Genomic DNA, 27,074 nt, shown 5'->3' with positions numbered 1-27,074 from the left:
TGGCCAGGAACAAAGCCTGTACTGGATGGAGGTGCTTCTCACCTCCCCCTGCAGGAACTGTAACACCTGGAGGTGAGCCTCAAAGGCTCACCCCTTTTCTTACAGCGCCCCAGGGCATCCCAGCTAGTGGAGATGCCCGCCCCTCTGGCCACTGCCCCCACTTTTGGCGGCAAGGCTGGAGGAGATAATGAGGAAAAACAAGGAGGAGCCACCCACCAGTCAGGACAGCCCCTAAGGTGTCCTGAGTTGAGGTGACCCCTGCCTTTAGAAATCCTCTATCTTAGATTTGGAGGATTCCTCCAATAGGATTAGGGATGTGCCCCCCTCCCCGCCGGGAGGAGGCACAAAGAGGGTGTAGCCACCCTCAAGGACAGTAGCCATTGGCTACTGCCCTCCCAGACCTAAACACACCCCTAAATTTAGTATTTAGGGGCACCCCAGAACCTAGGAAAACTAGATTCCTGCAACCTGAAGAAACAAGGACTGCTGACCTACAAGCCTGCAGAGAAGACGGACGACAACTGCCTTGGCCCCAGCCCTACCGGCCTGTCTCCAACTTAAAAAAAACTGCAACCAGCGACGCATCTGACAGGGACCAGCGACCTCTGAAGCCTCAGCGGACTGCCCTGGACTAAAGGACCAAGAAACTCCTGTGAGCAGCGGCCCTGCTCAAAACCAGCAACTTTTTTGCAACAAAGAAGCAACTTTCAAAGACTGCACGTTTCCCGCCGGAAGCGTGAAACTTCACAATCTGCGCCCGACGACCCCGGCTCGAGATCCGGAGAATCAACACCATAGGGAGGACTCCCCAGCAACTGCGAGACCGTGAGTAGCCAGAGACGACCCCCCTGAACACCCATAGTGACACCTGCAGAGAGAATCCAGAGGCTCCCCCTGACTGCGACTGCCTGTCACAAGGGACCAGACGCCTGGAACCAGCACTGCACCCGCAGCCCCCAGGACCTGAATGAACCAAACCTCAGTGCAGAAGTGACCCCTAGGCGACCCTCTGCCTAGCCCCGGTGGTGGCTGTCCCGAGAATTCCCCCGTGCCTGCCTGCACCGCTAGAGTGACCCCCAGGTCCCTCCATTTAAACCAATACAAAACCTGACGCCTGCTTTGCACACTGCACCCAGCTGCCCCTGTGCCGCTGAGGGTGTGTTTTGTGTGCCTACTTGTGTCCCCCCCACCCCCCAGTGCTCTACAAAACACCCCTGGTCTGCCCCCCCAAGGACGCAGGTACTTATCTGCTGACAGACTGAAACCGGAGCACCTCTGTTCTCCATAGGCACTTATGTGTTTTGGGCACCTCTGACCTCTGCACCTAACCGGCCCTGAGCTGCTGGTGTGGTAACTTTGGGGTTGCCTTGAAACCCCAACGGTGGGCTGCCTATGCCCCAGAACTGAGACTTGTAAGTGTTTTACTTACCTCACAAACTAACCTTTACTTATCTCCCCCAGGAACTGTTGATTTTTGCACTGTGTCCACTTTGCTTATGGCCATTTATACAAAGACTGTATATGATATTGCTTTTATTCAAAGTTCCTGAAGTACCTAAGCTAAGTACCTTGCATTTAAAGTGTTTACTGTAAATCTTGAACCTGTGGTTCTTAAAATAAATAAGAAAATATATTTTTCTCTATAAAAACCTATTGGCCTGGAGTAAGTGAGTGTGTGTTCCCCATTTATTGCCTGTGTGTGTACAACAAATGCTTAACACTACCCTTTGATAAGCCTACTCTTCGATCACACTACCACAAAATAGAGCGTTAGAATTATCCAATTTTGCCACTATCTTACCTCTAAGGGGAGCCCTTGGACTCTGTGCACACTATTTCTTACTTTGAAATAGTATATACAGAGCCAACTTCCTACATATATCCATTGCAAGCATCGCAAATTAATACCCTCAGGCAAATGGGATTTAATACAGATAAAGCAGAAGGGAGCCTAAACTAAGTCCAAGTTTTGCCCTAGATTGCCTCGGGACAACAAAATAGATATTTTCCATGAGTTGGTCATGGAGCATTTAAATGACCTGAGGAAGAAATTGAATTGTGGTAAACAAAGGCGCACCTTTCAAAGTGATTGGAAGGGCGTTATGTAACTCAGAGATAATCCATCACTTGTCATAAAGCCCTCGGATAATCTGTTATTTATCATAAAACCCTCGGATAACAGGGGTAATATTATGCTGATTAATATCAGTATGTATCTAAGCTTGTTTATCCAAGAACCACATGGTTGAGATTTAGATGGAATATCACTCTAAATTACAAAGGTGGTATGAACAGGAGTTGTGCTGGAACAAGTATCAATATTTACGAGTAAAAGGCAAAAGTTGCTACTATATACTTCCTTCCTAAAATCCATAAAAACATTAGACCATCACCAGGAAGATCCATACTAAGCTCCACTGGATCGCTCCTGGAGAACATTTCAACATATTTGGACAGGTTCTTACAACAATATGTGATCTTAAATCAGAGTCTCCCCAGGATCCGGCCCGCCTCCAATCTTAGGACAAGGGGCTTCAATAATAGTCCCTGTGGTAACTGAGCTGCTGAACATGTCACTATCAGTCAGCACCGTTCCTCCACAATGGAAACATGCAATTGTGAAGCCGTTGCTTACGTCCAGCCTGGATCCACACATCCCTGGCAACTATAGACCAATCTCTATGCTGCCAGCCCTTGCCAAAGTACTTGAAAAAAATGTCAATACTCATCTTTTGAGTTTTTTTGGAGGAAAATAACATTCTCCATCCGTCTCAGATGGGCTTTAGACCATTACATAGTACGAAATCTGCATTAATCGCAGTCACTGAAGAAGTTAAAAACGTGTAGATCAGGGCTTGGTCTCGGCAATTGTGCTTCTCAATCTTAGTGCTGCCTTTGACACGGTGGAGCACAATATTTTACTCCAGAGAATGAGGGAAAGTGGAGTCTCAGGCAATGTCCTGAGTTGGTTTGCCTCATTCTTGGAAGCAAGATCATTTCAAGTTTTGGACCGTTCCTTTTATTCCAACTGTTTTAAGAGTAAGTGGGGGTGCCGCAGAGCTCTTCTTTGAGTCCTACATTATTTAATATCTATATGGCCCCTCTGGCAAAAGTAGTGGAGCCCTATGGACTCTCTGTAATGTCACATGCAGATGATGCCCAGCTTGTGGTATCCTTTTCTACAAATCAGAACTCAACCAATTCTCGGCTCATTCCTCGTCTGCAGGTAATCTCCAAATGGATGTCCAGCTGTAGACTTAAGTTGAACAGACACATGACAGAGGTTATGTTTCTGGGTCACCAGGCAAAACCAAACTTAATCTCCCTAGTATTACAACCATTAGAAGATCTTCCATTACCCAAAGAAAGCATTAAGAGTCTGGGAGTATGGTTTGATCCATGGTTGACCATGGTTGACCATGGATCATCAAGTGAAAAAAATGTCCTTCTCCTGTTTTGGCATCTCAGACTTATTAGAAAGATTGTCAAAATACTTACGTTCATTACAAAGAGGCTCATCATACAGGCCTTAAAAATCTCTCAGTTGGATTATGGGAATGCCCTGCTTCTTTGTGCACCAACATATGTTATGAAGAAATTGCAGGTGGTGCAGAACACTGCTGCCAGCCTTCTCTTAAATCTACCCAGGCATGAATCGGCCAGATCAGCCTGATCAACGCTGCACTGGCTTCCTTTGGAGCAACGGATAAAATGTAAATCTTTATATTACATTCATAGAGCGCTATATGACAAAGGCCCACCAATATTGCGAACCCTGGCTTCTTTTTACAAACCTACCAGATATCTTAGATCATCCTCCACGATCCTAACTGTCATTCCCCAATAAAAAAGGCAAAATGGGGAGGAAGATCAATATTGTATCTTGGAGCTAGACTGTGGAATTCATTACCACTGAATCTACGTCAAACCAGCCATGAACTGTCGGTCCGGCAGCTATCAAAAACTTGGAATTTTTAATGTGTGTCCCAAAGCCGTATATTCAAAGGTTTTTCTGTATAGCACTGGGAGGCCTTTGGGTAGCTATGCGCTCTATACATTTTCATAACATAACTTAACTTGCAAGATTGTGGTGACTTAAGGAAACTAGAAGGAGTTCCTTGGAAGTCAGATTATATTATGATGACATTGAACGTGGTGTCCCTATACACTTCTATTAATCATGGAGATGGGCTATGGGGCTTTAAATATTTCCTTTGGGACAGGCCCATTGAGCACTGGAACACACCCACATGTTGATCAGTATGCTTGAATTCTACCTCACCCATAATGTGTTCATTTTTTTATAAGACATATTACCATCAATTACAGGGCATAGCAATGGGCATCTCCTTCGTACCCAATCTATGCAAATTTGTTCATGGGCCGGTAGGAGAAGGAGGTGGCCTGGACTGAGAGAAATGATAATTTTGTAGATAAAGTGGTATTGTGGTCACGTTTTATAGATCTATTCATTCTGTGGTAGGGCGTGAAATGGAACTACAGGAATTCATACAGAGTTAGAATTGTATGAGTATAACATCAGATTCATTCATATGTATAGTAAGGCTCATTGTGAATTTCTGAACATTGAGTTCGATATTGTGGAAGGCAAGCTGGTTAGTAAAATACACAGGAAGCCAACTGCAACTGATGCCATCTTACACGCTAATAGTGGTCATCCAGGAGTGTTGAAGTTCCTTATAGTCAAATGTTAAGAGCGAAAAGAATGTGTTCCACTGATGAAGAATGTGACAAGGAAATTGGGAGAATGGTGAGGCGATTTATTAAACGAAGCTATCCGGTGGGAGTCTTAAAAAGTGGTTAAGAGAGAATCATCAGAAAAGAAAGACTGGAATTATTGTACCCACTGAAAAAGTATAATGTGGATAAGAATGAGGGAATTAAAAGATTATTCTTGGAGTATAATATAGCCCAATACAGTGTGAGGAGAATCTTGTACAAAAATTGACATATTCCATGTAGGGACGAGCACTTGAAAAATATCATTGACACTGGCCCCCGAATAACCTCCAAGAGAACCAAGTCACATGCAGCTTCTTTTTTTTTTTTTTTTTTTACTCCAAAAGAGAAATGGGGGCAGATAATTGGTTAATGAGTAACACCATTGGGTTTATCAAGATTGATACCTGCAAATATTGCAGGTATGGCTTAAATTGTACAGAATATTGGACCTTTAAAGGTCGGACCATCAGAATACGAAACAGAATAACTTGTAACACAGATCATGTTGTTTATGTACTAAAGTGTGGGTGCAACAAGTTATATGTGGGCAGTACCATTAAGAAACTAAAAGTCAGAATCCTGCAGCATATCTGAGCTATTAAGAATGATGATCAGAGTTATCCGCTGGCTGGTCACTTTGAACATCATGATGCCAGGTCCCTAGCAAGTTGCCAGTATTACAGAATTAAACATGTGAAACCCCACCCACAAGGGGGAGATAGAGAGAGAGTTGAGAAAGGAGGAATCCTGATTAATTATAAACTGGGAACTGAGGTACCCTGGGGACATAATACTGATGCCAAATTACATATCCATCTGTCGTGTTATTTAGTTTCTTTTGGTAACTGTCCTATGATTATATAACTGACTAGTAGCACCCATTCTTGTAACCCTAGATTAAGATGTCTGTCCCCTTATGGTTACTGAGGAACTATATTAGATTATGCACTTTACTCTTATGAGCAGGTACCTTATATTTGAGGATATTCTCTTGGTGAATCGTTCCCCTCCATGTACGAAGTATTATATGATTCCCCTATCGATCAAAAAATATTTTATATGGAATGGATTTTGGTTGATGTTTGTCTGACTTGCAGCCCAAGGAGGTACTAGTTTTGTCCTACTCATTTATGGTTGGTTGTATTGTAATCAAATATAATATGATGCCTTGTATACACAACGGCTTGAAGAATAGTGAGGATGGGGGATGTTGGACAGTTGAGAAGGATTTTCTTATATTTGCACATTGCGAATATTACTCACAATGTCAGGTTAATTTATACCCGGAGGAAGTATTAGCACTTTATGTGGGTTGGATTAATGGGGTGTGATACCTTATGTGTACAATACAGTGGGGAACCACATGGCTGGACAGTGATCCTCTGTACATGGGGAGTTGATGTGAATTACCAGCAACTGTCATTTAGTGCATTATGCTAATTAGCACTTTAAGAAAATACTGGCACTTGACATGTGAAGAAGCACTTTAAAAGAAAGCATTAGCACTGTATATGTGATGACGATCATTAGTGATTGTTTTAGAGCATTATGTTGAGCTGCATTTTGAACAAGCATTAGCACTTTATATGAATCTTATGAAGATGACTAGCAACTGCCTTTTGGGGTACCACAATATTCACACTCTAAGAAAGTAGGAGTACCCAACATTCTTCTCAAGTATTTACAGCGGCATTGGTATTTTGGCGTTCACCTTATGAGTCCGTGGATTAATTGTTAAGACACATGCACAACAGTCAATGGATTTAATACATGGCTTCCTGACGTTGCCTTTTGTTAATTGTAATTTTAGACAAGTATATTCCATGCATTGTGAAAGAACAAAAATTTACTATTATAACTAGGTAAGAATTGAATAGTGCTACCTCCCCATGGGGAAGTGTATAGAGGCCATCATGTGGGCTTTACATCGAGGACTCATGTCTGGCCATAAATGGGGGAATGATGGTTAAAGTCAATAGCATGACATATTGGATGATTCGTGATGTATTAATATGCGGAGTATACACATTTGAAAAGATTTTTTGGTGTTTAGCTGTATACCATATGGGAAAATGGAGTGGACAGGTCAATGGTTGGGGAAAGAGACATATCATGTGGATGTGAAAAACTGTTGATTAGAATATTTTCCTTTACTAACACGTTCTGCTCTATGGATAACTGAAAATGTGTAGACATATGAATTCATTTTTGATTTTAGGAACGTTCATATGATCTTTGAAATGTTATTTTATTTTACGACGGATACGTCACTTTAAATGAGTATGTAACACTCGGGTGTACAAATATTAATGAAGGGCTTGTGTGTCTGGCAAGAAAATGAAGGATCAATTTAGCCATGCAATGATATGGGTTAGCAATCTAGTGTTGTGTGCTGAAGAAATGGTGGAAGGACGATGTGTTATAATTGTGCCTGTCACAGAGTATGCATAGGCCCTGTTGAAGGTGTTATGCTGGAATGTGTCTGCCATGATTAGTTTTATGGTTGTGGTACCAAAATATAATACAATTTCTTCTTTTTTTTAAAAAGCTGAATTGATGCAGCTGAACAATATTCTGGTGGTGTCGCTGGCCACAAGGAAACAAAGTAGTAAGGGGTTAAACTGAGAAAATCGGTAGGTTGTTAACAGATATGGGAAGGGGATGCTTTAATTAAGCATCTCTAACTCTTTATAGCCCCATTAAAAGTACATTAGGCCTTAAATTACTAAAAACCCACACCTCCCCTCAAATTTGTAACCCACTGGTTTGATAGCTACATTAACATCTCAATGCTCATTTACTTCACCCTGCTTCTCAGGAAAGGATTTAAATTCATATTTCAACAAAATGGCATTTTGAAGTGCCTTACTTTTGTCTTGAATACAAAAACCTAGCACTCAGAGGTGCCTGACCTCAGAGGAGTGTTAAGGGGGACCTAGAGGCAAGGAAAATTACAGTTCGACACCAGGAAGAAACAGAAAAATGAACATGTGACTTGAGTCACAAAACATTTAAGAGTTGGGACAGCGGGCATTTCAGAAGCTTCAATTGACTGCTATGTTGTGGCTGACTTTTTGGACAGCTTCTGACTCGAGTTTGAAGTCACTTCTGACTTGGAAGATTCATGATGGCAAAAAACAAAGCCAAATACTTTAACAGATGTCTGGTTACAAGTCAGGATCAGGCACCTAAGCTCAACTCCGCACTTGCCAGAAGGCTTGCAAAGGTAGGGTTATGCTCCACACAATAGGGAGGGTGCAGGCCAAAAAAGTGTAATTTGCTAATAGGTTTGATCATGTGTCATAGATCTGTTCAAAATGTGGCAGAATTTAGGAAGGATTCTTTTTATACTGTTATGTAAGGTTTGTGAGAAACCATAAATAGGGGACATTTTTAAGATTGGGTAGGGTAGTCAATCAAATTGTCATTTGCCTATGACTTTGGTGCTGTTTTATCAATCTCTGTCAAATGCTGCAAATAGTTAGCAAGTGATACCTATTGAAGGTGTATTAGGTTTTTGTGTAATTTACATAATTGAAAAGTTTAATGAAAGGGTTAAACATATTTTTGATTTACTAATAACTTTTAGTAAATTTATGTACGCTGAAATCAGATAGACTAGGTACAAGTAACCAGATCTAATACCAAAAATGAAATCAGGAACATTAAATCAACTGCATGCATGGTGCTAACCAACATTTACCAGCAACTATGGCAAAAATATTATTTGCCATCTTTTTCTTTTCTCCGCTTGCCCCTAGCAAATGAATTTGAACATAGCATGTTTATATTTTGACAGTATCATGTACACCATTTAATTGTTGGATTCATGATCCCACGTGGACATTCAATTAATTAATATATTTAGTACATAATTAACTAGATGTAACAATGATGAGATAATTAGGATGATTATGACTGAATTCAACATGGATTGATAGTCTTTCTTTTATACCTATTTGTGGGAAGAAAAAACCCTCACATGGTGAAGGACGTGCACCCCTGCCTTGAGTGCTCACCAGCTACAATGATCTCTAGATCCCTAATGCTGATTTTGGTTGTCGTGGGCAAACACAGGTCCTACAGGTGCGCCATGACATAGGCCTGTCTCACAGACTGCAGTCTTTTGGGGAGGGTCGAAGAAAGCACTACCCTCATAGTGATGAAAGGCTACTGCCTTTGCCAGGAGTTCATTGAAACAATCAGTTAACAGAGGTGAAATTTTATTCACAATAATTACAGAAATTACACAATGTCTATATCTCTGTATTGATTCCAACACAACACACTTCAACACTGACAAAACAAAACATAAAATGTAAAAATATATATTTTCTCTAAATTGAATGATTGCATGCCTGCTTGTACTTTTGGCCTCATTTCGGATTGCAACTTGCCAAGGCTTGCTATCGGTTTGCGACATTTTGTGGCAAGGAATATTCATTGACTTGAACACATGGTGATGAGCAGTGCTTTTATTACGTGGGCTGGGTAAAGTGGTAACCTCTACTTGGGCTTGTTTTGATTGTCTACTCTAGACAACACTCACGTGACACCTATACTGCCGGACCTGCACAATTATGCAATCACTGTGATGACTGGTAGCAGTGGTTTGGTCCTTTTTTACCTCTCTTCCTGGTACCACCAAGAGCAATGGGGTTCCAATTGTTTCCTTCATTGATTGCCCAAAATGAGCGGCATTTGATTTGGCACTTTTCCTTAGGACCCCAGGGTGATGATTTGCCAACTGTTTAAGAGTAATTAGGTTTCGTCTTGTTCGAACGAGTGTTTGGCACAGCTGTTGCACTGAATGTATTAACAGTCAAGTGTCATGGAAATGTGTAATGGTGTATGTTAAGAGTCTGATAGTTAACTTTTCTGAAACTAGTTCCTTTAACTTTCTCCATCCTGAGGAGGCCTTTCAATTATTTTGGACGAAACATGTCAACTTTTTTTTGAAGGAGCCCATGAAAATTAAAAAGTTTTAGATTAGATTAGTAGGAGGAATTACAGGGCCTCTGCCCATTACTCCTGTGCGGTCTAGACTACCTCTAGCTGGATTATATGCTGGATGACCTGGGGCAATCACCTAAGTTCAAAGACAAATATGAGGCAGAAACTGACTTTTTCCTGGATCCGGAGGTTATCCTGTCTAATCTTGCAAGGAGGAGACTGCTTTTCCTGATTCATAGTCTATCCTGCCTTATTTTTAAACAGACTGATTCTTATTTAGTTTGGTGTCTACAGGCAGGAATGCGAACATTCAATACAGAGAAAATATGGATTTTACTGTCGATGTTTTATTTGGTCAGTGACCTGTGTACTAACTGTGTGATGTTGGAATCAATAAAGAGGTATAGGCATTATGCAATTTATGTAATTATTGAGAATAACATTTCACTTCCATGTTAACCGATTGTTTTGTTGAGCATCGAATTCTGATGTCTTGATGTTCTCCCCTGGTTATGGACTATAATGTTTCGTTGTGTATATTGCAGCCCAGGGCCTGGGGGTTATATGGGCAAACTATTTTTTTTTTATACTTGCCATGAGTTAAGCAACAGAAGGGCTTATACAGAATATTGATCAGAAGTGAAAAGGTCTTTTTATCTGTGTCACTGTAGTGAGGCCTACAGGCCAACTTTATAGTTCTGCTGCTGTGTGCTTAGCTTACCCTTAACCTACACTGGTTTGGTGTTTAGAACTGGGGGTGTGTGTGTGTGTGTGTGTGTGTGTGTGTTATACATGGGCTGATGTGTTTGCGCCTAGGGAATAGTACAATACAGGAATGATGCAGCACAGTGCAGTACTTCTGTTTTATACACGTGCTAGGTGTGCGAGTGCCTGTGAAAGTTACAATACACGTGAAACGCAGTGCTGTGCGGTGTGAGTGTTTTATGCAATTGCAGGGTGTATGTGTGCCCCTGAAGAGCACAATACATGGAAGGTTCTAGGTTCCATTTTGGCAGACCCAGGGCTAACTGGAGGAATATGAAGTGGAAGAAAAACCACACCCAGACGGATTTGTGGATTGCTGTATTTCTGTGAGCTGAGTGGGGCAAACACTGGAGGAAAGTAGAGCCAGGCTGTTCAGATTAAAGAGTGCTCTTTGATTCAGGCAGAGGTCACTAGGAAGGGGCCTGGGACATGGGGCTGATAAGAGAATCATATAAGGTAAGGTTAAGACCCTGGGATACCCTTTTGATATACATACATATCGCTGTGGTTGACATCCGGGTGTGAATTGAGTTACTCCTATGGTTTGTGTTGTGGGGCTAATAGATTTTGAGTAGTTCCTAATTTGATAGGCTGCTTTCTGGAGGGAGGGAAGGAAGGGCAGAGCACTTCAAAAGGAAGCACAGCATCAACAAACTTGAGACTCAGACTCTAAATCGCATTTGGTGTTTGGAAATGGACTATATGAATGTGAGCTGTAGGCCCCCAAAATGGTCACATTTGAAGCAGCCAGTAGGGCTGTGTGAAGAGATGGAGCTCAGCAAGACTTCTGCATGTGACCTGTACTAGGGGCCAAGGCCTGCCAGTATCCCAGCTGGGTGAGAGCACATCACCCAAAGAATCCAAGACACCCTGCCTGTAGCACCAGTGTTTGCCTCCATGCCAAGACCAGTATGCCCTATGGAGGAGAGCATTGGATGGAGTGAGGTGTAGGGAAAGATTGCTGCACCGTTGCCAGTGCACAGGAAAAAAGTCAGAAACCCGATATGCCAGGTGCTGTTGCTGTGAAGATTGCTGCAGTGAAAAATCAAGCTGTAGCTTGTGTGTGGAGTGTAGTCAGTAACTCCTATATGCCAGGTGGGGCAGTCGTGAAGATTGCTGCTGTGCCAATTGGGCCGCAACCTGTGTACACAGTGATGACACTGTCCCAGTATGCTCGGGGGCACAGGGACAAGGCAAGAAGCCAGGTCTGGTCAAGACCAATGCCGAAAGGAGGAGGCTGCCTTTGTGACCTGAGCAGGCCCAAGCCCCAACTGAGGACCAGCAGCAGGAGCATTGCACCATTAGCCTTCAGGTAGGATCACAAGAAACTTGCCAGAATTGCCCCAGCCATGCATCCACAGGACAGTGCATAAGACACTTGAGGGCACCTGACCGCCGCCCCACCGGAGACAGCTACTGCAGTTTCAGCTCCTACAAAGAAACGCTCTTGAAGACTCCAGATATTCAGATCCTGCTGGTATGGGTAAGACTGATTTTCGGGAAGGGAAGCCTAGCAGGAAGTTGCTTAACATATAACGCTTCAGCACTGGAACAATTTTGAATTAAATAGTCGGATTTGGACTTCAGATACTCTGACTACTAGTTGGGTTAATGTGAATATCGCCTATTGCGAATGGGAAATAACCATTTCACCTAGCAAAAGGGTTTGCGGGATTCTGGGACCCACCTATTACAGCACTAGAGTTTTGGCTTCAAGCAATTGTGTGTATCGTTTGTGAATGCTATATTTAACTTTATGTTTGTGAATAATATTCCTTCTTTTCCTAAATGCAACTATTTGACTGGACAATCATTTAATGCTGCTGAACTTATTGTGAGTCTTGATCACCCCATGTCTACCTCCCAGCTCGTTCACAAGAAGCCCTGGGCTGCACGACCAACAGGATAACTAATAGTCAAGTGCTAAAAGGGTACTTGGCCCAGCTGCTCAGGACCCATAGTAAGTTGGACCCTGGAACATCAGGAGTAGAATACCTCAACCCACATGGTTGAGTCCAGTAGCTTCTAATTGCCCTGTGGCATTCTGCATGGGGTGGTGCTATTTTAGTTATTGTCATATGACAATGTAAAACAAAAAGAAAGATTAATATAACTTTGCATGCATTCTGAATGTTGGACCAAGCAACAAAGATTGTATGATCATGGAATTTGTTTTTAGTGGTGATTGACTATAAAAAAATAACATGTAACGTAATTATTTCGTTTTGTACTTTTTCCCTAATTACATGAGTCTTAGCTTAGTCCATCATTTATGTTTTTCTTTATTTATATGCACTCTGAACTGAGTGTGTTTGTGTGGACAAGACCCAGCTGGTTCTCTGCCTTTGAAAATAAATTTTGAGCAGCAACTGATGATCAGGAGGCTCATGTTCATTCTGTATCTGCATGAGGGAGAAAATGTAATCATCTCGGTGAGATATATATATATATATATATATATATATATATAATATTTCACTTACCTAGTGTACATCTGTTCGTGGCATGTAGTGCTGCAGATTCACATGCTGTGCATAGTGCGCCATCTAGTGTTACAAGTTGTTTTTCTTCGAAGAAGCTTTTTCAAGTCACAAGATCGAATGACTCCTCCTCTTGGTGATAGTGCACATGGGCTTCAAGTCCTTTGTAAGATTGTTTTCCCGCAGGAGGGTGAAGTAAGGAGCGAAGAGCTGTATATGTACATATATACAGTAAGGAAAGAAGATGTCCATGCAATGTATATACATATTTACATAAGAGTACCACAACGGCTACAGGCTTCTGGGGAGGAGGGAGGGTGCATGTGAATCTGCAGCACTACATGCCACGAACAGATGTACAGTAGGTAAGTGACATTTTCCGTTCAATGGCATGTGTAGCTGCAGATACACATGCTTTGCATAGACTGAAAAGCAGTTCCCTCCTAGAATAAGCGTTGGCTAGCCTGTAGGAGTTGAAATGATGTTCTAAGCACTGCTTGACCAACATTTGCTTGTTGGTGAGACAACATGTAAATGAGTGTGGTGTAGACCATGTGGCTGCTTTGCATGTGTCTCCCATTGGTATATTTCCTAAGAACGCTATTTAAGCTCCTTTCTTCCTAGTAGAATGTGCTTTAGGAGTTGGAGGAGGAGAGGCAATAATTTTCCCTGTATCTTTTTGGATCTGTATTTTCCTCTGCTTATGGTCCATGACATCAAGAATGGGTCTAATGTCAGTTGACTCCTCTGGAGATGAAACGGTTTACTTCCCACAAATAAATGCTCAGAAAGCTATGTGATAGACTGCTTTAAACGGGCAGAAAATTTGGTTTCTGAAGCAGATAGAAGTTTTTTCGGCTCCGAAGAGGAGCTGGGATATTTCGGCTCTGAGGTGGTATGTAGCCATTTCGGTTCAGACGTGGAAGCTTCCATCTAACAACTCGATTCCGATACAGGCGTGGCAGTCTGTTCGGTGGAGTGCGTTTTTGCCTTTTTTAGACACCGAACCCGAGGGTCGGTCGAAGAGATGTAGTTTTCGGGTCACACTGTGGCCGGCAAGCAGTGGGGGACCCAAGGCCTTCTGTGACTTTTTAAACTGTTTTTGGTGATGGGAGAGGCAGAGGTTAGGGGAAGTTGGTGTGGCACAGAGGGCAAAATCGAAATGAAGTCCGATCCATAAGCCTGTGATGCAGAAGGCCCGAGAAGGGCGTGGGCGCCCAAAAGGGCATTTAGTCGATCCCGACGCTACAATCTAATAGAGTGCAGTCAGAAAACGCGTTCGAAAATGGTACCAACGTTAAAGGAAAAGATACAGAAGTTCAGATAGTACTAAACCGAGATCCACCAGAGCGAGAGGGAACACGTCCAAACCTGACAGCGGAAAGAAAACAAAGGACTCTATGCCCATGCGCACTATCACCGAGAGGAGGAGTCACTCGATCTCGTGTCTCAAAAAAGCTTCTTTTTACACACACACACACACACGCACACGCGCACACACGCACACACACGCAAAAAAGACACGTGTCAGGGGTTACTTTTACTCATTCCAGGTTGGCTTGGACGGTACTTTACCAGTTTAAAGCTGTAATACTCTGCCTGGAGTGGTAAATGGCTTTTGTCATTTTACAGCATGGCAAGGTTGGCACTGTGTCAACCCTATGCTTAAAGACTTTGCTGTACAAACGGCAAAAGACTATGGGGGTCATTTTGACCTCGGCGGTCTTTTGTCAAGAGTGGTGGCGGTTTTCCGCTCGGCGTATTATGACTGTTGGCAGCTCTCTGTCCTTTTTCGGACGGAGAGCCGCCAACAGCCATACTGGCGGTCGGCAGGGAAGTGGAGGTTGCTCCACCTCCACTGCCACGTCAACAGAACACTGCCCACTGAATCACGTCCTGTGATTCGGCGTGGCGGTGTTCTGTTGATGGTGTGGTGTCGGCGGAGCAGCCGCCATGGATCCAGTCCCCTCCCGGAGGATCGACGGACCAGGTAAGTCGATCGTCCGTTAGGGGAGTGGGGGGGTGTGATGTGTGTGCATGGGGGTGTGCGTATGTAGAGGGGGTGTGTGAGTGCGTGTATGCTTGCGGGGTGTTGTGTGTTTGGGAATGAGTGCGTGTATGTCTGTAGGTATGTCTGTATGGATGTGTGCATGTATGGATGTGTGCGTGTATGTCTGAATGTGGGTGTGCGTGTGACTGTGTGTGGATGTTGGCATGTATGTCGGTGTGTGCGTGTATGTGTGTTGGTGGTGCCTGCGTGCGTGTCGTGTGTGAATGAGTGATGTGATGTTGGGGGTCAGGGTGGGGAGGGGGGGTCCTGCCACCTCTGGGGGGTGGCAGGGGTGATGAGGGGAGGGAGACAGGGGTGGGGGAGACCCCTATCAGTGCCAGGGAAGGAATTCCCTGGCACTGATAGTGCTTACCGCCATGGATTTCATGGCGGTTCCAAACCGCATGAAATCCATGGCGGTCAGCCAGGTCCAAATACCGCCGGCGGTATAGTGACGACCGCCCTGGCGGGCGGAACGGAGAAGCGGTGGATGACCATGGCGGTCACCGCCATGGTCATAATTGCAAAAATTTGACCGCCAGCCTGTTGGCGGTCTTACCACCACTTCTCCGCCGTCTGCCAGGGTCGTAATGACCCCCTTTGTCACTATCTAGCTTGGCATGAATAGCACTGTGCTGATCCAGTGCTTACAAACTTTGCTAGATAAACCGACATTTGAGGTGAGCAAATCTAGAGTGTCGCTGGTGTTGCAGGGTGCTCCTTACTAGAGCTGCTCTCCACCTAAACTTGGGAACTACCCAGAGTTCTCTCTTTTTTTTTTGTTGCATACTTTATGCGTCACTCTAACCCTGAAAGGGATTTGTTTTGATATATATATATATATATACATACATACATATATATATAAATTTATATTATTTACTTTTATTCAACACTGCAGTACCTTCTTTGCTCCAAGAGATGTGTGGAAGCAATACACATTAAGACAAGAAGGATTTTGGAAATCAACTTATGGGTCACAGCTCCACAAGGATGACTGACCCCCAGTGTCTGTGTACCCATTTACCTATATATTAAATTAATTTACGTCAAAAGCTATGGTATTTTCAACATAGCGTCCCCCGACGTATTTGCCTGGGAAGTAGTGATGTACATCTACCAGAATGAAAGAGCCACTGTGTAGCATGCTTACAGAGAAGTGAGGAATTGTGCCCTTGGGTAAGGAAAATCCCATGACAGGAAGAACTGGGAGGGCTAGGCCATCGAGTAAAGGAGGTGGCAGGGTATATGCTGATACTCTATCTGTTGCTGTTTACTGACTGATGGTGAGCAATTAACAGGTGTTACAGGCCACAGCAGCAATCCAGGATGCCCAATTCCAACACTCTAGCTTAGCTCTATCAAAGTAATGGGACAGCAATGGGCTATCTTCCCCGATATACAATACCAGCTAGGGTCTCCGCTCACTAAGCGAGTTCATTAACCCAATCATCTCACTCTCCTAGAGAGGCTTAGGATGCAGACAAGAGTAATGCTCTCCTCCATGACTCCACCTGAAGCGTCTCAGTGCAGAATAAGAATTACTACAGAGACAGATAATGTAATTCTGGCACAAGTAAGCATTGCTAGGAAAGGATGGTGGAAAAATGCTTGGCGCTTTCAGCATTGGATTAGAAAGATAGGACCTCAAAGTTCAGCCACTACATGTCTATTCCTTATTTTAGATGCTGACCTATAGCTCGGGATTTTAAAATGCATAGGACGCAAAATGTTGTTGAAAACTAGTTGTCAAAGACTACAAAGCTACACTAAGACCTGCATCAAATTCACTGATTTTAATAATCCTGTTAGTTAACCCAAAGGCACATTAAAGGTTTTACCTCAATTGCATCGCTGATCAAAGGCACTGAATTATCCAGAATCCGTTTAGAGGTCAGTCGGTCTTGTCGGATCAAATTATCGTGGCTGTTGATTTCTTTGTTTACACTTGAAGACCTTTCTTCCTGAGATTCCAAATTGGTGGCCCTGAGTGCAGCTGACAATACATCCACTTGTGCTGCACCAAAATATGAAGCAGAAGAAACAGACATTAATGTAAATATAAGTAGACAAAAATGGAATTTACCTATTGGTATGCATTTTAAACATTAGTCTACAGTTTGAGTCCCCCCCCGCCCCCGTAACTCCCCGGATCTTATAGTATTTAATGGTTTCCATTAGAAATTTGTTGCACATTTTAAATTTTGATTCTATTTCCTTGAACCAAATAGAATATATACTATATCTACAGAATCTGATAATCGTAGGTGGACCTTTCCCAGCCTGCACTCTCAACAATTTTTTGAACTTTTATCTGTCCTTTTCGCTCTTTGCAAAATTAAATCGAAGATAAATGCTGTTCTGAAAATTACACAAATTCAAGATCATATTGTGATCTTAAGTGGAGGAAACTCCAGAACACAGAAGCCAGACTCATCCTCAACAACCCCAGACAGACACACATGACCCCTCATCTCGGGAAACCCCACTGGCCACCAGTCGCAAAGAGATGCCAATTAACGCTGCTCACCAACGCCTACAAGGCACTACACAATGAAGGATCGGTGTACCTCAACAATCAAGGGAATTTCCACAAACCAAATAGAGAACTCTGTTCCAGATCCCTGTCAGCTACCCAGCACATCTGCCAACGGAATGGTAGAGGCTGCTCCTTCTCCCACCTGGTGGCCAAGATATGGAACACCCTCCCCCTGAACCTCAGAGCCTCACCATCACTCCAACAGTTCAGAAAGGACCTCAAGACCTGGATGTTTAACCAACAGGACAGGCAACGTGATCCCGCAGCACAATCCGTCAGCGCCTCAAGACCCTCATGAGTGAAGCAGTCGCACTAAGCAAATCCTGATTGTTTGTTTGTTAATACAAGAATTTGTAATGTTAATGAATAGGTCCTTGGGTTGCCAGTAATCTGCAAAAAAAGAATACAAATTCCAAACCATGACTACCAACACTTTTAAAGAAGGTCGATTTCCATTCCATCATGTCTGCATTAATTTTGTTCAATTGAGAAAAGAGATCTTTAATGTAGACATTGATGCTAAGTGTGAGCAGCTGCAAAGACCTGCCTCTATCCGTTACCAGTTTTCATGGGGTGTCTTCGTGCACCAACACAGTGAGTCTAACTAAGGCACGGGTACTTGTTAAATTCAAAACATTTTGGCCAAAGTAAAACTCACACAAAGTTAAAGTGCCACAATTAAAACACTAATAAAGAAGACATTTTAGTTCTACATTTCACGGATTGGAATTAAAACACTTCAGGCATACCCAAGTTAGCTGGGAGGACAAATAACCACTTTGCACACGCTTCAAGAAGGATTAGAATATTTTTTTTCTAAAGCAAATGTCGGGGGCTTGTCGGCAGTACTTCTCGAAATAAATTCTCTCAAGTAACTAGACAACACTGCCAGATGAGCTCTTTTCTAAAAAACAAACTAAAATAACATGAATGACTAGGCTAGGTCCTGGAATTTGGCAAAACAGGGAAACTGGTATTTTAATTCCATTATATCTCACTACCAAGATACTATGGCCCTCATTATGACTTTGGTAGGTAGAGGTGGCCGCCCGCCATACTCATACCGCTGAGAGACCACCTGTGCAGTCCAAACAATGCCGGTCTTATCTGGAGTACACCGCAGGGCCTGTGGTGAACAGGGCCTTAACAATGACGCCGGCTCATAGTCGAGCTGGCGACAATGTTCTGCACCCGCCACGCATTACACTGCCCGTAATTTGGGCGGTGGAATGCGAGACGGGGTTATGCATAGGGGCCCGACACCCCCATTCCGGTATGGGGACTGGTAATCCAGGGGGCAGTGCTGCTTGCAGTGCCTCCATGGCAGATTACAACAGCTGGGACACCAGGCGGCCGGCAACCCGGTGTCAGCTGTTCGATCGTGCCAGCTCTGTCATGGTCGTAATGTGGCAGGGCATTAAGACCGTGGTGGTCCAACTGCCACCATGAGTCTGGCGGTCTCAAGACTGCTGATAATGGGGGCCCTTCTGCACTCCGTTTCACCAAATAGCCAATATTTTATTCCTAATAGCCAGCAAACAACCACCAACATGTTCAAATTCCGAAAGTCTTGTTCACGCTGGTTGTTTGTTGCTGGCTATTCAGAATAAAATATTGGCTATTCAGTGAAACGGAGTGCAGTGTTTTCCCTTTTTTTGGATTTACATAACGAGGAGGAATGGTCTACCTCTGGCAGTCTGAGAACACGGTGTCAGAATTATGACCTTTTTGTTTGAAGATATATATGGAAAATGTCACCCACCCAATGTACATCTGTTCGTGGCATGTTCCACTGCAGATTCACATGCTATGCATATTCTGCCATCTAGGGTCTACAAGTTGTTTTTCTTCGAAGAAGTGTTTTCGAGTCACTGATTGAGTGACTCCTCTTCAGCTCCATTGTGCATGGGCATCAACTCCATGTTAGACTGTTTTCCCGCAGAGGGTAAGGTAGGAGTGATAGAGTATAAAGGAAAGAGATGTCCACACAAATGGAATATGTTTATATATACATAAGTACAAGTGAATGTTGAACTTAAACGGCTACAGGCTCCCGGGGAGGGTGCATGTGAATCTGCAGTGGAGCATGCCACAAACAGATGTACACTGGGTGGGTGACATTTTCCATATATATCTTCAAACAAAAAGGTCATAATTCTGACACCGTGTTCTCAGACTGCCAGTATGAGGTTTTTTTAATGCTACAAATAACTGTTTGGTTTTTCTAAAGGATTTTGTCCTGTCAATGTAATACATTATTAAGGCTCTTTTAAGGCCTAATGTATGCAGGGCTCTTTTTGCTACAGAGACTGGTTGTGGGAAGAAGACTGGTAGCTTCACAGTTTGATTAATATGAAACAGTGATATAACTTTTGGGAGAAACTTTGGGCTTGTTCAAAGTAAAATTTTATGTTTATGTACTTGTATGAACGGTTCTTGAATTGTGAAAGCTTGGATTTCACTAACTCTTCTTAATGAAGTAATTACGACTAGGAAGGCATGATAAGTATTGAATTTGGCATGAGTTTATAGGTTCAAATGGTGGACCCACAAGTCGTGTGAGCACTATGTTTAGATTCCACTATGGTATTGGAGGTGTTCTAGGTGGAATAATGCGTTTTAATCCTTCCATGAAGGCTTTGATAACAGGGACTCTAAATAAAGAGCTGTGTTGTATATTTTGCAAGTACGCAGAGATTGCAGTGAGATGTATTTTAATGGATGAAAATGCTAAATTTGCCCTTTGCAAATGAAGCAAATAACTTACAATGTCTTGTACTGATGCGGAAAGAGGGGTAATTTGTTTTGATTGACAGTAATACACAAATCGTTTCCATTTGTTTGCATAACACTGCCTGGTAGTGGGTTTCCTTGCTTGTTTGATTACTTCCATACACCCAGTTGGTAGTTGTAGATGTCCAAACTCTATGACTTCAGGAGCCAAATCGCTAGATTGAGTATTTTGGGATCTGGATGCCTGATCAGTTGTTTTGTGTTAAAAGATCTAGTCTGTTCGGGAGTTTGATATGTGGTACTACTGACAGATCTCAGTGTTGTGTACCAGGGTTGACGTGCCCATGTTGGTGCTATAAGTACGAGTTTGAGTTTGTTCTGATGCAGTTTGTTGACTAGAAGTGGAATGAGCGGGAAAGGGGGACAGCGTAAGAAAATATCCCTGACAAATTCATCCATGGAGCATTGCCTTTGGATAGAGGATGTGGGTACCTGGATGCGAAGTTTTGGCATTTTGCGTTTTCGCTGGAGGCGAATAGGTCTATGTCTGGTGTTCCCCAGTGGTGTAGGTATGGCTGAAGCACTTGGGGATGAATCTCCCAATCGTATGTTTGTTGATGATCTCGGCTGAGAACACCTGCCAATTCGTTGTGTACCCCTGGAATATATTGTGCTACCAGGTGAATGTTGTTGTGGATTGCCCATTGCCAAATCTTTTGGGCTAAGAGGGAGAGTTGGGATGAATGGGTCCCTCCTTGTTTGTTTAGGTGATACATTGTTGTCATGTTGTCTGTTTTGATAAGGATGTTCTTGTGAGTGAGAAGAGGCTGAAAAGCTTTGAGTGCTAGGAATAAGGCTAGCAATTCTAAGTGGTTTATATGAAACTGTTTGTGTTTGGTGTCCCATTGTCCTTGAATGTTGTGATTGTTGAGGTGTGCCCCCCAGCCAATCATTGATGCATCTGTTGTAAGTATGATCTGAGGCACAGGGTCTTGAAAAGGCCGCCCTTTGTGGAATTCCACCACTGAAGTGATATGCGTGTTTGGCGGTCTATCAACACTAGATCGTAAAGTTTACCCTGTGCCTGTGACCATTGCTGTGCAAGGCACTGTTGTAAAGGCCGCATGTTTAGTCTTGCATGTGGGGCAATAGCGATACAGGATGCCATCCTGCCCAACAGTTTCATGACAAATGTCACAGTGTGCTGTTGGGCTAGCTGTATTTGTGTCAATACATTGCGAAATGCTTGTATTCTTTGTGGACTTGCAAGTGCAGTTTGTGTATTTAGTGTGGCTCCTAAATACTGTTGAATTTGTGCAGGTTGTAGGTGCGATTTTTGGTAGTTTATGGAGAACCCTAGGGTGTGTAGGGTTTGTATTACATAATGCGTATGGTTTTGACACTGTGTATGACTGTGGGATTTTATTAGCCAATCGTCGAGATATGGGAAGACATGAAGGTGTTGTCTTCTTAGGTAGGCAGCTACTACTGCCAGGCATTTTGTGAATACTCTGGGAGCTGTTATTCCGAAGGGTAACACTTTGAACTGATAATGTTTTCCCTGAATTACAAACTTGAGGTATTTTCTGTGCGCTGGATGGATGGGAATGTGAAAATACGCATCCCTGAGGTCTAATGTTGCCATGAAATCTTGCTTCTGTAGCAGTGGGACCATATCCTGTAGTGTTACCATGTGAAAGTGTTCTGACAGGATGTAAAGATTGAGGGTTCTGAGATCCAATATTGGTCTTAAGGTTCAGTCTTTTTTGGGGATAAGGAAATACAGTGAGTAAACTCCTGTTCCTATTTGATCTTGTGGCACAAGCTCTATCGCTTGTTTGAGTAATAGAGATTTTACTACTTCTTGCAACATGGTGATATGTTAGGTCGAGAGTTTGTGTGGTTTTTGTGGAATATTTGGGGGAATTTGTGCCAATTCTATGCAATAACCATTGCAGATAATAGATAATACCCAGCTGTCTGTTGTAATGGGTAGCCAATTGGTGTGGAACTTTTTCAGTCTCCCCCCCACAGGTGAGGTGTGAGTTGGGAAGAGATGGAGTAAGTCACTGCTTTAGCTGCTGTGAGGCTTGCTTGGTTGATTGATATTTTCCCCTGCCTCTGGGGTATCGGCCTCTGTAATTGCCTTTAAACCCACCTCTGATTTTGAGGTTGGTAGGTTGACTGTGAGGTGGATGCGCCTCAGGCGTTTGGGTTCTAAATCCACCTCTGTATTGGGGTTTCCGAAAGGACCCCCCTGTATTGCGTCGTATACAAAGCACCCATGGCTTTAGCGGTGTCTGAATCTTTTTTCATTTTCTAAATAGCCATGTCTACATCGGGGCCAAAAAGCTGTTTTTGGTTAAACAGCATATTAAGGACTGCCTGTTGAATTTCAGGCTTAAATCCTGAAGACCTAAGCCTTGCGTGTCTTCGTATAGTGACAGCAGTGTTGATTGTTCTAGCTGCTGCGTCTGCAGAATCTAGGGCTGACCTGATTTGGTTGTTTGTAATAGCCTGCCCTCCTTCGACTATTTGTTGCACCCTTTTTTGTTGGTCTTTGGGGAGATGTTGTATTATATCCTTCATTTCATCCCAGTGGGCCCTATCATATCTAGCCAACAGTGCTTGGGAGTAGGCTATCCTCCATTGGTTGGCTGCCTACGATGCCACCCTTTTGCCCGCAGCATCAACTTTTTTGCTCTCCTTGTCTGGTGGAGGTGTATCCCCGGATGACTGGGAGTTGGCTCTCTTCCTGGCCGCGCTTAAGACTACAGAGTCAGGAGGCAATTGATGTGTAATAAAGGCAGGACCAGAGGGAGGTGGCTTACACTTTTTCTCCACTCTAGGAGTAATTATCCTAGCCTTTACTGGCTCCTGGAATATTTGGTGTGCATGCTTTAACATGCCTTGAAACATGGGAAGGAACTGATAGATGGTGTGTGTAGAGGATAGTGTGTTAAAAAGGAAGTCATCCTCGAAGGGCTCAGTGTGCATGGCGACATTGTGGTAGGATGCCGCCCTAGCTAAAACCTGAGTATATCCGGTACTATCCTCCAGTGGTGATGGCTTGCAAGGATAGCAGTCTGGGTTGTTATCGGAAATGGGATCGGGATCATACAGATCCCATGGATCCACATTGTCTTGCTGTGAATCAAATGAATGTACAGGTCTGGGAGTAGTAGGGGGAGAGACAAGCAAGTGAGGAGAGTGAGGAGGAGACTGAGGAGGAGAAAATTGAGGAGGTGGAGATTTTTGTTTAGTCTTTGGCACTTTAGCCGGTGGCTGAGCAGTGTCCAATTGTTCCTGAAAGGCCAATTTTCTCTTGGGCTTCAGAGAAGGTGCAGTTATAATTTTGCCAGTGTCCTTGTGAATATGAATTCTGGCTTGCCTTTCATCTATATCCTCCATTTGTGAATGTTCCTCCGTGATTCTATGGCTTTCTTTAAGTACTTGCGAAAGTCCATGTTCCTCTGTGTAAACTGGGCTTTTCGGCTCCGAAACGTTTTTTTTTCGGTATCGAAAGGCTGGGAGTAGATGTTGGCCTCGGCTTCTAAAGCGATTTTTGAGGTTTCAACTCGAAGGATCGATGTCTGATAGTTTTGGAGACACAGCTTCAGCTCGAGTCCGAAGGCTTCAGTGCCGTGGCCTTTTTCGGTGCCGAAGTTGTTGGTCACCAAAGGTCTTTTCACGGGTCGAGCCATGGCCTTCTGGCAGTGACGTTCCTAAGGCCCTATGTTTGGGCTTGGCTGGGACAGGGGCAGGCGTACTCATGTGCTGTCCTGCCATGACCGGTCTGCCCTCCTCGGACTCCTGTTCGGAGTCGGACCCTCAGACGGAGATTGCAGTGTGCATGATCTCCTCTTCCTCGACGTTGAGACGTGCAGTGATATTGGACGCCATCTCAAGTCTTCATGATCTTCTGTCTTGGAGTCGTCTTCTAACAGAAGGATCTGAAGGCCTTACAATTTTCTTACCGATGGTTTGGGGAGAGACAGATTACAGACGAGATGTTGGTCTGTGTAGGGAAATTTCATGTGGCAACGAGGACAGAAAGGAGACTTCCACGCGGTCGGCCCGACTAGGCCCGAGTTGGGCACGAGCGCCCCAAAGGACAAGAAAAGATGTTTGACCCGACGGTACCCAAGTGTCGATGGAAGATGGTACACGATTGAAACAATACCGACTTCTGACTTGAACTATCGGAGCAAAAAGAAACACGTCTGAACTAGATGGCGGAAAGAAAACAATCCAACATGGAGTCGATGCCCATGCGCAATGGAGCCGAAGAGGAGGAGTCACTCGATCCCATGACTCGAAAACACTGCTTATAAGAAAAACAACTTGTAACACTCCGAGCCCAACACTAGATGGCAGAATATGCATAGCATGTGTATCTGCAGCTACACATGCCTTCGAACATACAGAGATATATATATGGAAAATGTCACTTACCCAGTGTACATCTGTTCGTGGCATTAGTCGCTGCAGATTCACATGCTGTGCACATCCCGCCATCTGGTGTTGGGCTCGGAGTGTTACAAGTTGTTTTTCTTCGAAGAAGTCTTTTCGAGTCACGAGACCGAGGGACTCCTCCCATTTCGGCTCCATTGCGCATGGGCGTCGACTCCATCTTAGATTGTTTTCCCCCGCAGAGGGTGAGGTAGGAGTTGTGTATGCTAGTAATAGTGCCCATGCAATGGAGTAATGTACATAATGTAGTTTAAAGTAATATATTTACAAATATACAGATGTTCAAGATCAACTTCTAAACGGCTACAGGCTCCCGGGGAGGCGGGTGGGCACATGTGAATCTGCAGCGACTAATGCCACGAACAGATGTACACTGGGTAAGTGACATTTTCCGTTTGATGGCATGTGTAGCTGCAGATACACATGCTGTGCATAGACTAGTAAGCAGTTATCTCCCCAAAAGCGGTGGTTCAGCCTGTAGGAGTTGAAGTTGTTTGAAACAATGTTCGTAGTACTGCTTGGCCTACTGTGGCTTGTTGTGCTGTTAGCACATCTACACAGTAGTGTTTGGTAAATGTATGAGGCGTAGACCATGTACCTGCCTTACATATTTCGGCCATTGGAATATTTCCTAGAAAGGCCATGGTAGCACCTTTCTTTCTATTTGAGTGTGCCTTTGGTGTAATAGGCAGATCTCTTTTTGCTTTAAGATAACAGGTTTGAATGCACTTAACTATCCATCTAGCAATGCCTTGTTTAGAAATTGGATTTCCAGTATGAGGTTTTTGGAAAGCAATAAATAATTGTTTTGTTTTTCGAATTAGTTTTGTTCTGTCAATGTAGTACACTAACGCTCTTTTGATGTCTAATGTATGTAGTGCTCTTTCAGCTACAGAGTCTGGCTGTGGGAAGAACACTGGTAATTCTACTGTTTGATTTAAGTGGAACGGTGATATGACTTTTGGTAAAAATTTAGGATTTGTCCGTAGAACTACTTTATTATGCTTGTGTATTTGAATAAATGGTTCTTGTATGGTAAATGCTTGAATCTCACTTACTCTTCTTAAAGATGTGATGGCAATTAAAAATGCAACTTTCCATGTTAAGTATTGCATTTCACAAGAGTGCATGGGCTCAAAAGGTGGACCCATGAGTCGTGTTAAGACAATGTTGAGGTTCCATGAAGGAACTGGTGGTGTTCTTGGTGGTATAATTCTCTTTAGACCTTCCATAAATGCTTTTATGACTGGTATCCTAAATAGAGAAGTTGAGTGCGTAATTTGCAGGTAAGCTGAAATTGCTGTAAGATGTATCTTAATGGAAGAAAAAGCTAGCTTTGACTTTTGCAAATGTAGTAAGTATCCTACGATGTCTTTTGCAGATGCGTGTAAGGGTTGAATTTGATTATTATGGCAGTAATAAACAAATCTTTTCCACTTATTTGCATAGCAATGTCTAGTGGTAGGTTTCCTAGCTTGTTTTATGACCTCCATACATTCATGTGTAAGGTCTAAGTGTCCGAACTCTAGGACTTCAGGAGCCAGATTGCTAGATTCAGCGATGCTGGATTTGGGAGTCTGTTATGTTGTTTGTGTTGCGTTAACAGATCTGGTATGTTTGATAGTTTGACATGGGGCACTACTGAAAGGTCTAGTAGTGTTGTGTACCAAGGTTGTCTTGCCCATGTTGGTGCTATTAGAATGAGTTTGAGTTTGTTTTGACTCAACTTGTTTACTAGATATGGAAGGAGTGGGAGAGGGGGAAAAGCGTAAGCAAATATCCCTGACCAACTCATCCATAACACATTGCCCTGAGACTGATCTTGTGGGTACCTGGATGCGAAGTTTTGGCATTTTGCGTTTTCCTTTGTTGCAAATAGATCTATTTGTGGTGTTCCCCAACTCTGGAAGTAAGTATTTTGTATTTGGGGGTGAATCTCCCATTTGTGGATCTGTTGGTGATCCCGCGAGAGATTGTCTGCTAACTGATTCTGAATTCCTGGAATAAATTGTGCTATTAGGCGAATGTGGTTGTGAATCGCCCAATGCCATATTCTTTGTGCCAGGAGACACAACTGTGTTGAGTGTGTCCCTCCCTGTTTGTTTAGGTAATACATCGTTGTCATGTTGTCTGTTTTGACAAGAATGTGTTTGTGGCTTATTATGGGTTGAAATGTTTTCAGCGCTAGAAATACTGCCAATAGTTCCAAGTGATTTATGTGAAACTGTTTTTGGTGAGTGTCCCATTGTCCTTGGATGCTGTATTGATTGAGGTGTGCTCCCCACCCTATCATGGTGGCATCTCTCGTTATTACATATTGTGGCACTGGGTCTTGGAA

General features: G+C 43.4%; 1 protein-coding gene across 3 annotated transcripts in view; it reads right to left on the bottom strand.

The window, feature by feature from the left end:
• The window catches only part of PPP4R1 (protein phosphatase 4 regulatory subunit 1), a 689,987-nt gene that overhangs the window by 280,406 nt on the left and 382,507 nt on the right, over nucleotides 1-27,074 (bottom strand). For all 3 annotated transcript variants that reach the window (XM_069216574.1, XM_069216564.1, XM_069216553.1), the window contains exon 12: nucleotides 16,833-17,008. In XM_069216574.1, the coding sequence (XP_069072675.1) occupies nucleotides 16,833-17,008 (176 nt within the window). The remainder of the gene's footprint in view (nucleotides 1-16,832; nucleotides 17,009-27,074) is intronic.

Source organism: Pleurodeles waltl, chromosome 2_1 (assembly GCF_031143425.1).
Source record: "Pleurodeles waltl isolate 20211129_DDA chromosome 2_1, aPleWal1.hap1.20221129, whole genome shotgun sequence".
Lineage (NCBI taxonomy): Eukaryota > Metazoa > Chordata > Amphibia > Caudata > Salamandridae > Pleurodeles > Pleurodeles waltl.
The sequence above is the reverse complement of the archived record's forward strand: the minus strand, read 5'-3'. Positions and strand labels throughout refer to the sequence as shown.